The sequence below is a fragment of the Protobothrops mucrosquamatus genome, unplaced genomic scaffold (assembly GCF_001527695.2).
Source record: "Protobothrops mucrosquamatus isolate PMUCROS unplaced genomic scaffold, P.Mucros_1.0 scaffold2176, whole genome shotgun sequence".
NCBI lineage: Eukaryota > Metazoa > Chordata > Lepidosauria > Squamata > Viperidae > Protobothrops > Protobothrops mucrosquamatus.
The window spans coordinates 132,885-149,474 of record NW_015388270.1 but is presented as its reverse complement, the minus strand read 5'-3'; the positions used below and the strand labels follow the sequence as shown (position 1 = coordinate 149,474).

The following is a 16,590-nucleotide window of genomic DNA, read 5'->3' as shown; positions in this document are numbered from 1 at the left end:
TCTCTGCCCACTGTTACATTCAAGCAGTGCCCTCCTTCATTCACACTTTCATTTTATGCCATGTGCTTTTATTGGTGATTTCCCAAAACTGAAGTGATAGCTACCAATTGGAGCTGCATCATCCTCAAGGCACTACTGTACTGTATCTTTTTGCTGCATTTTATTTAAAGAGCTGGGGGGGGGAGCAGATTCCAGGCCTGTTGTTCCTCTACAGCAGTGGTTCTCAACCTGTGGGTCGGGACCCCATTTGGGGTCGATCGACCATTTCACGGGGGTCGCCAAGCAAGGCTGTCCGCCATTTTTTTTGTCCACCATTTTTTTTGTCCGCCATTTTTTCCCCCCTTTTCCGGCGGGTGCCTTACCTCCCTTGGGCTGGGCCAGCTGGTGGTCGGCCTGCTCTGTCTCTGCCGCTTGCCAGCTACGCCTTGGCCGGCACAGGGGGCGGAACCACGTATGTGCGGCGCTCCCGGGTAGGGAAAGTCCTCGATTTACGACCGGTTGGGTAGTCCTCGACTTACGACCGGTTTAGTCCTCGACTTACGACCGGTTTAGTCCTTGACTTACGACCGGTTGGGGTCGCGGCATTAAAAAGGTTGAGAACCACTGCTCTACAGGGAGTGGGAAGGCGATGGTGATTGGTGATAAAGAGTTCTTTAAAAAATTAAAGCTGGCCTACGGTGCAAAGTAAATATGTGTACGTTAAAATGTAATCCAAACACATTCATTCCTTCATTGTGGTGTCTCCAAAGGGAATCGTATTGAATTATTTTAGCCAAAACATTAGAACCAGATGATGCAAGCAATATAAAACTCCAGCTAAAGTATTCCTCACTTTGTAATAAGCTGGAGCGATGAGAACATGTTCCAGGGGATGAAACCTGAATTCAACTTAAATGTGATATGATATCAGAAGTGAAGCAATTATAGGACACAGGTGCTCTCTCTCTCTCTCCTATTGTCTAGTTCCATTCTTAGATTTTGCTACGTTCATCACCCTTTGATATCAGCACTGACCTACTTTAAGGAAAATTCTTCATCAAGAAGCAGAGTAGTTTTTGTTCGAAAAGGCAATGAAGGGACAGCATTCATTCAATTTCTAACATGACCTTAGCTAAAGCCCTATAACGAGAAGATTTAATCTTCAAACCCAACTTCACTGTTAAGAGTTCATTTCCAAAGCATGTGATTGGATTATAAACTATCTTACTTGTTCCTGATTTATGCCTTCCACAATATTTTTATTTCAGTAGTATTACTACCATGGCCTGTTGCAATTTTTCCTCATACTTTTTATTTGTTTGATTTTTGTACTGTGACTCAATCAATACTGTATTAACCTAGCCTAAGTGCTGCCATTAAATGCTTTCCTTAATCTCCTCTAGTTCTTTGCTGTGAGCACCATTTTATGTTATTATTTCCAGTGTGTTTGCAAGTGATACTCTCACTACATATAATCACTTCTTTCCTAAGAATGTATTGCCTGTAACTAAAAAGGCACCAAATGGGGAGTAGCAATGTGACCCAGGCATTAAATTACTAAGTCATTGCATGGTATTGTAATTGCGGTACAAACAGTATGACTGTAACTTCTCACAGCCTCTAAAACAACTGTGCAGGAATAGATAAATAAATACAACAATGGCACTAAGAATCAGCTCTAAATGCTACAATTGCAGACCAACAAAATATATATTTTGTAGTTACTTTATAGACATCTATAATTCACCACTGCTTTAAGATTCCGAGAAGCTGTTTCATCTGAAAATTCCTGTTAAATTGCCAAGCAAAACACTTTTTTGTGTGAAAAAAGTGAAACAATTATTACCAAAAATTGGCTCTGGAGTAGTGTTCCATGTAGAGTTGTTCATCGGAAAAAGGAGCCAAATGAATGTCACTAAATGTTGGAAACATCATTCCTGGTGAACAAAAGATAATATACAGTAGCAAACTTCAAATCTTCTATGTAGTCCTTAAAAAAATTGAGTGGAAATATCCAAGAGGCATCATTTACTATCCATCCCATACATTTTTTTTTATAAATTAACAATTAACAATTATTATTTTTTGCTGTAATTTTTGGTCACATTTTAGTAAATTTATTGACAACAAGAGAACACTTAAGATGATAATGCTACCTTACTGCCACAAACTGATGAAGCATTCATATTTTTAATACATTAACAATTAGATATTTAAATAAAATCCTTAAAAGCAAGTTCATCCACCACTATTGGAAAAACGGGATTATATTTCTTAAACTGAAGATTCAAAATATAGCTTATAATTATAATAATTATTACTAATCAATCATCAACTTTTTCAGGGATTCATTGTAGAGAATGTTAGACATTGTCAGTATTAAAAAGTAGAATATTAAGGAATATCAAATGACCACAAAGCATTGTACAAATCCTATGACTATTTCAATGCAATGTAACACTGAATTATGACCACATTATAGACTTATACTGCCTATCAGTCATCCTTCACGTAAATAAAAGCTTAACTCAACATTTGGGAATGACCAGATGAAAGCATTTCAATAGGTAAATTGTTTAATAGCTTAACAATATAGAGAACTAGCACATGGAGGAAAGACAGGACATTTAAAAGAAAACAAATATCCTTTAAATTAATGACTGTTAGCTAGGAAGACAATTGATTCATTTTTGTAGCTTGATGGGCAAAGTATTGTTAATGCTACTTTCAAAAAGATATTGATTATACACTAAAATTCTAAAGCTCTTTAGTCTGAAGCAAGTCACTGAACTCAGTTTTGTTCAAAGTAAGTTGTTTCAATTTAGCAATATTATAATATAAAGGCAACTCTTAGGATTAAATAATATAGAGATAAATATATCCTTATTGCCACTCTTTGTTCTACAAATGAGGAAAAAATATCATTAGCACATTACTATTGAAATAGGATTTAAATTTTAGTAACAAGAACCACAGAAAGGAAACGTTTAAATGGAACAATTAGGCCAAATCAAAAATTCACTTTAAAATATAGGTTAAATGTTGTGGTTCCTGGGTTAGAAAAAGCAGAAAAACACCCTACAGAAGTTGATTTTCTACACTCCACTCAACCCACATATTCTCTAAAGCAGTGCTTTATTGATAAAGCTTGCTTGTATTACACAAGTTTTAAATAGGATTAAAAATCATTTTTCCTCTACTTCCTCTTGATCCATATTTTGGTGCTACCCGGGCAGAAGGAGACTGGGAGATCCCCTTTCTTGACTTAAGATTTTAACCTAGTCTGGAAAACAAGGGACATGGCTGCTGGGTAAGATAGAATCATTTAATCTATTGGCTGCATCAAGATAACTTGAGGAAAAAAAGCAATTAATATGTAATACTGTGTGCTAAAAGGAAACAAGCAATCTGTCTTGTTAGTGGCTACATTTCATAAACATATGCTTCTGTCTGTGAGATGCAAACCCTCGGAACCTGTAAATGTATAGACTCACCACTGGACTTCAGCCATTTTTTGGAATGAAGGTAACTTTCCAGCATCCTTTCATTGAACAGCATGTAACCCATTGGCTCAGAAACTATAACATCTACCCTTTCAGGTAGTGTGATTTCCTCAATTTTTCCTGAGAGAACACTGATCTTATCAGCCACGTTGTTACTCTGGACTAAAATCTGTAAAGTAATGAAATAGTAGGAAAAAAATATATGTATTAGCTTTGTTGATTCACAGATAAGTTAATGTAATATCAATTTTGTGCATTAATGGAACTCTACCCAGCTGTCTTCGCTTATCTTTTTTATGGAATTCATTTTTCAAAAAAGGGATATAAATAATACATCATGTTTTTGTATTCCGTACTGTATGCTCAGTTTGTTAAGTAAGTCGGAATCAAAGTTAAATTAATTAAGATATTTATTATCAAATTTATGTAGCTACCCATCTCATTGACACGACTCTGGGCGGTGTACAATAAAATGAACAATTAAAATAGATCTTAAATAACCATTAAAACAATTAATATAAAATATAAATAAGGAGAATAAGGAGAAGTCAACAAAATCTCATATACAATATAACAATTCCCTAGGAATAGATTTTCGCTGAGTGAAAGATATAATCACTGCAGTTTGATTTTTATTTGTGTTTATTAACCTTTATGTTCCATCTTTTTAGTAAATTGGCAGAAGGCCAGTATGATTCAGTTATAAATCCTGAAAGTTTCTTTCCTTTACCTAATCACAGTTGTTGGAAGAAAGCAAAGCTACTGTATTAATCCAAAGAGTTCTTGCCTTCTGTTGCTACAGTGTATAAATTTATGGAAATATTTGCTCTCATTCCTAAGTAGTTCTCAGAAGCTGTATTGTAATAAGAAATCATTTTACTGCCAAATTCTTACACTGAAAGCATTTTGTGCAATAGGCTAGTGAAAGATTTGTCTGTGGATATGGCAGAGTTAGGATACGAATGAAAAGACAGTTTATTGAATAGGTCCTAATAAGGTTATCTGCATATTTTGTTAATTGTAATTCTAAAGGGTCAAAGTAGATAATTTTACCCAAATCTTTACAACCATGGCTCTTAGATTCTCAGAAATGCTATACTTTAATCCAACAAATAAATAATATAGTTGCTGTGATAATGTGTTTATGAATGAGCATGAAATGAATCATCCCTGCAAAAAGAGTACTATATAATTTCTAAAGAGGATTTAATGGCATTCTGTACAATATTGTCATATAGATTTTGACACTGTTAGCAACCATAAATACCAAGGACTTGTTATGTTCCCCAATTCCTCTTTTCTGTTGCAGCTTTCCAACTCTTTTCAAAATACAGCCATTATCAGTATATTGCAAAATGCTCTCTATAATTTGAAGCAAACCCTAAACTACTATTTTAGATTAAGGTGGGTTACAGACAGTAATTATTAAAATGCAATTAAAATGAATGAAAGCAGACCAAAAGTTGAGTTGAACAGATGAATCACTAGTACAGTGAATGGTTATTCAAGTATCTCCTTGCGTAATATTAAATTACTGTACCTATACCTGCTTTGGAACAGAAAGGGAAAAGATTGTGTTTGGCAAACTGTGAGCTACATCTAGCCTTTGCAGGCAACCAGTGCTGCTGTTGTTTGGCTCTCTGTATATCCCTAGTGAGTTGTGCTATTATGATGACTTCTGACAGTCCATTAAGCAGCAGCCTGGCTGGTTTTTAAGATCATGCTGAGGAAAGACATCAGGACAATTCCCAAACAGGACTGGAGCCCTGATGCTCTTTCAAGTGACTGGTGGGCATTAAGAGGACATTTAAATAGAGAAAGCCCTTCTTTTTGTAAGATGGCAATGTGTGAATAAGCCCTAAAATATTCCGATTATGCATATTTTTCAGCATTATTTTTCACTTCTTAGTCCAGAGCTATAGCTACATCATTTAGAACTAAATTTCTTGTCTTAAATTCTAACCACATTTGTGGTTTTATAAGTGAAGACAAGAACATTGAAATTAATGATTTAAAAGCATGCATGTTCATGAAATTCATTAAATAAAAAATTAAAGTTGCTTTACATTGAGACACACATGCACATGTTCAAATCTAAATTTAAAGGAACTAATCTTGAGATAGTCTAATTGGTTGAAAATATTATTTAAAAAATAACTTCATGGTTCAAGTGAGCAGAATAGTAGAAAGCAAGACACTAGATTAGTTCCAGGCTTTTATAATGTGTGATAGATTTTTTTTCCTATAATGGATCAAGTTATTAAATAAAGTTTCTGCTTTTCCTTAAGAAAATAAAATTATCCTAATATCAAGGATGCACAAGTCTTATAATTTTTAATATCCCAGCTATTCTCCAAAGTCAGAATTTTTATACTGACATGTGTTCATAGTTCTATAATAGTCTTAATCTTATTGTGAATTCATGATGCCCCAATCTCTGAGCTGACTCAATTTTGTCTTGTAATACTTTTCACATTAATTTAGCAAAGCAGCAATATCTGAGGTCAAGCTGAATTATCAGTCAACAGAATTATTTATTTATTTAAAACATTTATACAACCACCCATTCTTATAGCAAACTCTGGGTGGCTCCCAGTCAAGAATTAAAAAAAACCCCATAAAAACATAAAAAACTATTAAAAACATAACCATTAAAAAAAAAACCTGGTGTCCAGTCAAGCTTCTGACATACTGTCATCTCATCCTATCCCAGCACTTGGGGTTGAAGCCAAGTCTCCAGTGCTTTTCAGAAGGCTAGGAGAATGGAGATCTGTTGAACTTCTGGGAGAAGAGCGCTCCATAGGCCAGGGGCTGCCAAGGAGAAGGCATGCTTCCTAGGTCCCATAAAGTAGCAATGTTTAAGACAAGGAACTAGGAGTGTGCCACCTATCTAACCTGGTGGGACAGGTAGATGTCCTTAAAGAAAGATGGTTCTGCAGATAACCTATCCCTGAACCATTTAGCTTTAAAGGTGATAACCAGCACCTTGAATTGCACCCAAAAGGAAACTAGAATCCAGCTCCTGCAACAGAGTGTTACTTGGGAAACGTAAAGGCACCCATATGCCACTCCATTCTGGACCAGTTGACAGTTCCAGGTGGTCTTCAAGGGTAGTCCCATATTAAAAAGCTCAGCTATCAATCTTCGGTGCTGGTTTTTCAAGAGAAGCATCAGACTTCAAAGGCAAAGCAATTGATCCCCAAAGCCTTGAGTAGAAGACAGCTGATGAAAACAACATCTGTTGCAGCCCTATTTTAGCTTGTATCTAACCATTACAAATGCTATGTTCCCAAATCAACAGTTTTTCAAAGCTGACTGATCTTTTGTAAGGTCTGATAATGATTCCTCTGGTGTGACATACAGTATGTCACCTCTACATCATGTTACTGTCATGCTGGGCTGCAGGAATGGCCTATGATTTGTAATGGTACGAGGACAATTTGACAATGATGTTATTTCAAAGCAGATTCACTTCACAGAACAGCTGGAATCTAAAGCTTGGGAGCCTAAAGAATCTATCTTTGAGTTTCAAAAACTGGCTGCAAACTCTGATTAATACAAAAGAGGTTAGACTGCCAATTTTTGCTCGAGTCTGCAAATGAGGGCTGGGGGAATGGGATTGGGTTATTTGATTCATTAATCCTTAAGTAAGCCATTCATGTTCAGATGTTAAGAGATTAGGGAACAAAACAAGGCAGACTATATGTAACAATAAAGATAGTCTTTGACTTATGACTAGCCATTTAATGATCATTGGTCTGGTGCCCCTTGGACATGTGATCTCATTTTTGGGTAGTTGGTAACCAGCTTACATTTACAACCAGTTGGCCATTTAAGGAAGGGATGGAGCTTATAAAGCTAATACTTTGTACAGAACCAATAGGCGCAATCAAAACATGTATACTATAGATAAACCTGTGCTCCTATTTCTCTACTTGTTATTCATGGCTGAATTCCCAAACAGGATATAAAACACATAAATTGTGCGTTCTTAAAACCATCAGTAATGAAGAGGACCTTTTTCCACTCACCTTTTCTCTAATTGTTATACAAATTTGTTAACCCGGTTTCCCTTCCTCTGGCAGGGACAATTTTATAATTCATGCTCCGGTACACTGTTATGTGCAATATGAAGACTTGCAGATGTTACATGATTAACCAGTTCTATTCACTGGGGAGATTATATTTTATCAATATTAAAATAGATTCATTATTTATATAAATTCAGCTCCTGGTGCTTGCTATCCATTAATGTTCCCCAAACATGGAATGACTCCTGCAAATTCTTGAAGTTGCCAAATCAAAAACCTCTGGATGAGGCCAAATTGAAGAAGGTTGCCCTGCTCAAAGTAGGACACAGTTGTCTAAAACAGGGGACCCCAACCCCCGGTCCAGGGACCAGTACCGGGCCACGGCATGCCAGCAACCGGTCTGCACAAACAAGCAAAGCCCCATCCGTGGGACGCAGGCAGCACACAAAACCACGCACTGTCTGATACGCGAAAAAACCTCTCTCCACGGAACCGGTCCATGGTGTCCAAAAGGTTGGAGGCCTCTGGTCTAAAAAATAATGTCTGTACCATTCTCTATATCTACTGAGGTTATCCTCAAAAGGTTTTTTTTTTAAAGCATCCATATTATTCGTGGAAAGGAAAGTTACATAAACTCTAACAGGCTTTTCCTAGCAGGAGTCCAAAGTTTATCCAGATAGGCATGATCTGTGGCTATTCTTCAGCTTTTGGGCATCAGCCAGAAACGTCATTGATTTTCCTGGCCTTTCAGATAATTTAAAATGCTTTAATTAAAAGTGAGTTAAAACAATGAGTTTTAATGTTCAATATCAATGTTTTTATTTTATCTTTTTAATAATAATATTAACCCCACTTAGGACAAATGTTGAAGAAAGAGGAACACAGACGTATTAAAGAAACAGGAAATTTCTTGGACCAGTACAGATCTAACAGTGTTTCCCAAAACATGATTCCTTAAATAGAAAACCTTGATTTGATTCATTAAATAGAAAACCTTGCCTGGAGGCAGATGCAGCAAGCATCTGGAAGAGAGTGTGAGCTTCTTCTCTTTGGGCCTCTGTTCAAAAGGAACCCCGTTGCCAAAACGCCCAGAAAGACCTCTCTTTCCCCAGCCTTGTGTGCCAAATGCTTCTGTATTCCTCAAGGACTAATTCTTTATTTCTAATGATCCCATCAGTAGTTGACCTCTCCCTTATACTTTACAGAACGTTTTCCTTATGCCGGTTGCTCCCATGCTCTGTTTGTACAAGTGCCCTCCATAAAACTCCTCCATCTTAACATCACTTTATTTCTCAGACTTTGCAAAAGTAATTTTAAATCCAAATTCTGGACACAGCTATTTGAAAACATCTCGTTATTTCTGTAGAACATGCTCCCAGCTAAACGTGGGGGCACAGCATTGAAAAGGTCCACTCCAATTATACAGCAGTTCAGTTAGTTCTGTAAATAGAACCAAAGCAGGTTCAGTGGGATTTATTTTGATATCCAATTTAAAAGTACAGCTTTAATCCTACTATCCAGCTTTCTCTGGCCTCATATCCCAAGGCATGCTATCGTGTATCCTTATAATTTAGGCTGTGTGAAACACATCTGTAAGTCCCATACCAGAGGAAGGTAAACAGACTGGGAAAAGATCCATTAATACTTTCTTTTTTTTTAAATGCACCATTTATTTGAGATGAAGTAAAGAATGTTTCTTGCAACTGTAATTCAAGAACAAAGTCATGCAAGAAAGATCTGAAAGCTAGATAGGTAAATTAGGTAAGCTAATTATTTGCAATATTCTAGCATACTGGTGAGGGCTGAGTCCATAGGGTGAATGATAAGGGATTTCCACTTTCCTCTCCCAGACTCTATACTCTCCTGACCTACCTTCCTACTTTGGAACAACTGCTTGGTAGTTTAACAGCGGCCACCAGTTTTCTGCTTAGGCTATGTTCTAGGTCAGGAGTAGGCAACCTTGGCTCTTTTATGACTTGTGGACTTCAGCTCCCAGAATTCCTGAGCCAGCATAGGAATTCTGGGAGCTGAAGTCCACGAGTCATAAAAGAGCCAAGGTTGCCTACCCCTGTTCTAGGTGACACTTTACCTCTTAATACCAACATGTGGGACTTATAGGGATTCCCCCAATTTGTACTGTCAAATCAAAGAAAAACAAGATGGAAAAAAGTGGGGAAAATATTCTATTGTGCCACCTATCATAACTCTAGTACAGGCAGTCCTCATTTAGCAACCGCGAAATGAGCAGTCAGCATTTGGGCCTGCAACTTGGTCGTGGAGGAGAGCAGTGAAACCGTAACTATGCTTAGAATCTTGCTTCCACTTTGCTTTGTTTTACAGACCTACAAAGGTATAAATGCAAGGATTCGCTGCGAAGTTACTTTTTCATCACCCTCATAAGTATGGACAGTTGCTAAGCAAGCCAGTCGCTCAACGAGGACAATACCAGTACACACTTGACATATGTGCCGTAAGCAAAGCTGCCAGCCCAGTTGATCAGATGGTTAAAAGTGACAGTGAGAAGTCTGTACATTTAACTTTCCAAGAATCTGTTACTGTGTTTTTATAATGAAGTAGAATTGCTCATCATTTTTCCTGTCTGATTCACTAGGGAGGGCTGACAAAACCAAGACTTACTTTTGAGGCTCAATAAAAATGGTAAAGTCCACTTATGTCAACCTCCTGAAATGCCACATGTGGCTAACATTCCCCACTGTATTTATTTGCTGTTCTCTTTCACAAAGTTCTCTCCCTTTCACTTTCACAGCTTGGATTTCAAAATAACCATCTTTTTTTTTTCTCTAGAGAAGGAAGTTGCTTAGGAAATTCCTTTTTGTCTTACCTGGCTGAGTCTGAATTTCTCTCCTTTGACTACATGCATTTCCAGCCACTGCTCTTCTGTAGGCTAGTATTAACTCACCTGCTTGATAAATATTTCCATTCTGGAAATTGGCTGTGAATGTTATGTTGGCTGGAGCAAGTGAATGGGGTAGTGTGCTTGGCCAGTCACTATATCTACATTCAAATGAATATTGTTTGTGATATGCTTACGATACTGCTGAGATGGTCGCAACATCTTAATTATAATGCAGGTTTCATTACATTTGAATTAATCTAAACAGCTTTAGAACTTTGCATAAATTACACAGCTACTTCCCTGGAATCAGAGAAAGAGGGAGGGAGGAAGCAATATCCACTGAATTCATTAGCCTTTCTGAGTTATGTAGTCTAGATCTGTGATGCTAATTCAATTCCACCATCTTGACCAGACTGCAGACTAAATCAGCATAACTTGCACATTCCACATGCTATTACTGTACAATATTTGAAGTGAGACATGAGAAATTCCAGGAAAAAAACCCTGCTTGCTTTTCCCTGAAATATGCCCAGTATTCTTGGTTGACTGTAATTGCTAATTAGTTTAAATCCTTTTTACAAGAGATGAGTTTTAATTACCAAAGGTTTTAGAGTATTTCAATATAGAAAAAAAATAATTGAATGGTAGCCAATAAAGATAGTTCTAATCAAAAGTTGTATTTTACTTTAAATTTCAATGGTACATTCAATTGCTACTCCTTGTTATTAATTTACCAATGAAATGGTTCCTGCCTCATTTGCATTATACTGAATAGGCCTATTTCTCAAACATAAAGCAGCTATTGCAAAGATACATTATAGTTGTTAGCAGGAATAGTGAGCCCCTTAAATCTGCCTCCACCATCAAGATATAATTTTGTTTAATGAGTTTCCTACTTTCACACAGATCTCTAAATGTGCTAGTTTGTAGTTGCTTAAGTGGGAACAAGTTAACAACTTTATTTAACATGTAGCTTCAGAATGAATTATGCTCTTCAAGACACGATCCTGATGAAACACTGAAATAAAATTAACCTAAACTGTTTGAACACCTTTATTTCAGCTAGAAATACTTTTGTTTCCTGCACGCACAGCAAAGCAAACTAATGCAGTAGTTCATCAAATCTAACATACTCACCTCGGCATATTTAGCCACCGAGCTAGCTTCAACAGCATAGACTTTTTTAGCACCAGCTTGCACAGCGAAAAATGAAAGAATACCTGATCCGCATCCAACATCTAGGACCACCTTGAAACAGAAAAATGGATGAGGATGAATATGCCACTGTATAAGGCTTTATTTATATTTTAGATCTTATCAGCAGATTCAGAAAGTATAAAAACCCTCTTGCCAATCAATGCTATCAAATATTTATAAATATTATATATGATATTGCCAATCTTCGAGATCTTCTAACTAAAACAATGCTAAGGTTTTCTTTGTGAAATTGAAATATTGCATCAAATTCATAACATAATTATTTGCATATTTTATTAATTATAGTACAAAAAAGTGAATAACAAGTCTTGAAATCACAAGCTCTTACTATGATAAATTTGGAGAAACTACAAATAAATTGTAATTTATTTTCTCTGAGGGAATTCAATAGTTGTTCTTGCTATTGTACTTCCTAGCAGAAGCATTAGTGTAAGTATGAAAAAGAAGCAAGATCAGATGCTGTAAGATTATTAACACAGGTAGATCTTGCAAATTCTTTTCAAAGCATTTTATTCCATTAAATACACTCCTAAAGTCAAAAAGCAATAATAGAAGCATGTTTTTTTTATTTCTTTAAGAATCTACTTAGCAAAAGTGGTGAAATAACATAACTCCCTATACAATGTTTATAGATTAACAACTACAAAAAATTGTGTTCAAGTGGACAGTATTTGCCACACTCCATCCCAGAAAGGAAACGAAGTTAGACTATACTACACATTTATGTACGGATGGATGTATCTGTATACCTCCTGACTCCCAGTGACTCTGGGCAGCTAATAAATTCATTCTTTAATTAGTCTCTTTACTCTAACAAACTCAAAATGAATAAATTGATTTTTACCAGTTTATTACCCACATTCATGCTTCCTAGGTCTGCTGTAATGTATTAGAATCCTAACCCTTTCGTGGGTGACTATATTTACTGAATTTTTCCTGCCTATCTCCATGCCTTAGTTTACGTTGATCTAATCAGCATCATTTTGAGGAAATAAATGCAAACATACTTTACTGTTTCGACATGCTAAATAAAGAGAACTGAAGTAATGCTATAACACTATCTCTAATAGTACAGGTCCTAGATTAAATCCTAGCTTTGCTATTAAACTTATTATATTTAAATATTGTGTTGTTGTAGTATAGATAATATAATAAACTGATTATATTTAAATAAATGATTGTTGCTTTCTAATTGAGTGCTGCTTTTATACATAGCTGATTTTGTTTGGACTGAGAAGAAGTTTAAGCGAAGTTACATAGGTAAGAAAATGTATTAGCTGCCACTGAGTAAATCCTTCCATCCAAACAGTTTACTGAACACTACAAATTATGCTATACAGATTTATGAAGCTTAGCATCTCCAACACTTTTACCAGATTGTGTTTGAATAATAATTTATAGTATATTTGTTGAACGATTTCAAAGTGTTGTGGTTTATGGCTGATTTTCATCTCTTGGATTAACTTCCCCAGTTATACACTGGCTGCATGCATCATGAGAGTTAGGACCAGCAGTGTTGAAAGTTCTGAAGATTCTCCACCATTTTTTAAAATTATATTTTACTGGTGGATATTACTTTTACTTTATTGTGAAGGGTGCTGGCCCCTGGAACATTTTAGCAACGAAAAGACAGATTGAAAATATTCAAATGCATTTCAAAAATTGTATATAAACTAGTTATGCTTCCCCAGCATCATATAAAAGAAGAGAGCAGAGTAATGCCAGACTGAAGGTAGGAGGTATATTGGCTTCAGAGCCATTCTAGCTAAGCAACAATTCATTGCCTCTGTCTGAAATCAGAGAAAGATGGAAAAGACAAAACAGTAGAAGGCAGGAGGGACACATCGTTTCTTTTTTTAAAAAAGTTTTATTATTATTATTTTAACAGAGTTCAATAATAATTATTCAACAAAAACGTGTTGTCTGAGTATCTTATTCACTAATACAAATTAAATTCCTAATCCCTAAATCTTTTCTCTAACCATTGATAAAATAGGTCCCAAGTTTGAAAATATTCTGTTTCTTCTTTTTCTTTCAACTTTAAAGTAAGTCTGTCCATTTCCGCACAGTCTAATATATTTTTTTATTATTTCTTCTTCTGGTGGTATTTCTTCGTTCTTCCAATATTGTGCAAATATAATTCTTGCCGCTGTAATTACATGTAGAATCAAATATATACTTTGCTTATCGAGTTTTTCTGGCATTATACTTAATAAAAAAAATTCAGGTTTATAGTCTATGTGTTTCTCTAACATTTTTTTCTAACCAAGTGTGGATTATTGTCCAATTATCTTCTTGCTTTAACACATGTCCACCACATACGATAATAAGTACTTGGTTTGTGTTTACATTTCTAACATTTCTCTGACATGTTTTTAAACATTTTTGCTAATCTTGTTGGTGGGCAAATGTCATCTATAAAACATTTTATATAAATTTTCTTTGTTTGAAGCTGACATTGTCAATGTATAGTTTCTTTCCCACAAACTTTGCCTCTTTTCTAAGTCTATATTATATCCAAAATTCTTTGCCCATACTATCATTGTCTCTTTTACTTGTTCATCTTCCATTTTGAAATTTAATAAGAAATTGTACATTTTTTAATTAACTTTTCATCAGAAGTTAATAATGTCTGATCAAACATAGTCTGTTTTTTGTAAAATCCATACTGTTTAATATCTTTATCATATCTGACTTGCATTTGTAAATGTGACCACCATGTTAAATCGATGCCCTGATTTTCCATCTTTTGCTGGATTTTAAGTTCCCTTCAGAATTTAGAATATCTTTGTATGTCCATATTTTATCAAGATTGACTAGATTTGGATGTACGAATACTTCCATTGTTGAAAGCCATGCTGGAATTTTCAAATAAATTTTACATTTTATTTTTTCCCAAGTTAATAATAATGCATTTCTAATGTAGTGGTTTTGGAAGTATTTATGTATTTTATTTTTTATGTACCATAGAAAAGCATGCCAACCAAGTTGCAGGTCATGTCCCTCCAGATACAGCAATCTTTTATTTTTAAGAGTTATTCATTCTTTTATCCATGTTAACACTGATGCTTGATAATATAAAACCCAATCTGGCAAACCAAAGCCTCCATTTCCCTTGGCTTATTGTAACATTTTCAATTTAATTCTAGCTTTCTTTCCTTGCCAGATAATTTTTTGAATTAAAGAGTTTAAATCTTCAAAGAATTTTTTCTCCAGTTTTATAGGTATTGTTTGAAATAAAAATAATATTTTTGGTAATATATTCATTTTCACCATAGCAATTCTTCCTAACACCGACAGTTGAAGATTCTTCCATTTTTCCAAATCAAACTTTATTTGGTTTAACAATTTAATGAAATTATCTTCTTTTATTGCTGAACATCTTGCTGTCAAATATATTCCCAAATATTTGATCTTTTTGACTATTTGCAATTCTATTTTTCTGATAACTGCTTTTTTTGTTTATCTGTAAAAAATTTAACTATCACTTTAGTTTTTTCTCTATTTATCTTTAATCCTGCTATCTCTCCAAATTGTTCTATCTTTTCCAACAGTTTAGGAATCGTCTCTAAAGGTTCCTCTAGAGCAGTGGTTCTCAACCTTTCTAATGCCGTGACCCCATAATACAGTTCCCCATGTTGTGGTGACCCCCAACCACTTATACATCGCCGGGTGCCAGGGGCGTGGCCAAGTGGGTGTGGCCACCAAGTGGGCGTGGCCGCCAAGTGGGCGTGGCCACCATGTTGTGTAGGCAGAATCTGCCCAATATTTGCTGAAATACATTGCACTCAGATTTCATTCTGGGAATGAAATATTAAAAAGGAAAAGAGCAGAAGAAATCAACTTTTATAGGGGTAAAAGTTTGGTAGAAGGACCTTCAGTATTGTACATTAATTCGTGAAGTTGTTTCATTAATGAGCATTATTTGAGTAGGCAATCAATTAAGAAGTTGCACCATCATGTAAGGAAAGAAAAGAAAATTAAACAAAAGAAAAAGAAAAGGAAAGGAAAGGGGACAAGAGGACAGGACAGGACAAGGAACAAGAGAAAAGGAAAGGAGAGGGGGAGGAGAGGAGAAAAAGAAAAAAAGGAAAGAAAAAAGAAAAGGGGAGAGGAGAGGGGAGGGGAGGAGCCAACAGGAGTCAATATTTTCTCAAATGATGATCAATGATTCATCCACAATATGCAACATTGATCCTGAAGTCCAATTTTTTTTCCACCAGGCAATCCCCAGGCTACTATAATTCAGAAAGAGGAGGGCAAGCTGCCCATTCTTAACTTCCCATTGCTGACCCACCATCTCTCCAGGTTTAAGGGATGGGAAATCCTGTTGTTTTTTTCTTTTTTTACATGCAGCAATAAGCATCTTCCCCTTGAGTAGAAAGGTATTCCCAAATGAAGGACTTATTTATATATCCTATTTAGAAACCACCCATCTCCCTCATGGAGTGACTAATGTACTTATACCCCACCTGTATTAATTTTATAAATAACTCAAGGCAATGAACATACCTAATATTCCTTCCTCCTCCTACTTTTCCTGACAACAACCACCCTGTGAGGTAGGTTGGGCTGAGAGAGAGTGACTGAGAGAAGGAGCCGCCGTTAGCTTGTGCTCACTTCCCACGTTCCCAAACGTGGAGAAGCAAAACGCGCCCCACTTTAATATTAGCACAAGCTAACGGCGGCTCCTAGGCAAGCCTACCAAACCTTACGCTCCCTAAAGCTCAGAGGAGAAAGGGTGCAGCCCAAGCCGAACTTTTGATCAGTTGGCGCAGGCACGTGTGGACGCAAGTCCACGCATTCGAGGCTTCCCTCTTTCCACTCTAAAGCCGGTGCCTCACCTTTTGGACCCCGGGGAGAAACGGCGCTGCTTTGGCCATCCGAGCCCCGGCTCCACATCACCCCGCTGCTCCTCAGCCGCTGCTCAAGCGCTCCCCGAAAAGCCCCCGGCGAAGGAAGCACCGCCGCTGCCGCCCGACCCCGCCCGGCCGTTCTTTGG

At 36.3% G+C, this 16,590-nt stretch overlaps 1 protein-coding gene across 1 annotated transcript in view; it reads right to left on the bottom strand.

Moving 5' to 3' along the window:
• LOC107294989 (histone-arginine methyltransferase CARM1) overlaps positions 1-16,590 on the bottom strand; it is a 41,498-nt gene that overhangs the window by 13,690 nt on the left and 11,218 nt on the right. Inside the window, exons 5-7 of the mRNA XM_029285747.1 lie at positions 11,508-11,618; positions 3,474-3,651; positions 1,826-1,916 (exon numbers count right to left, since the gene is read on the bottom strand). Of these exons, the coding sequence (XP_029141580.1) occupies positions 1,826-1,916; positions 3,474-3,651; positions 11,508-11,618 (380 nt within the window). The remainder of the gene's footprint in view (positions 1-1,825; positions 1,917-3,473; positions 3,652-11,507; positions 11,619-16,590) is intronic.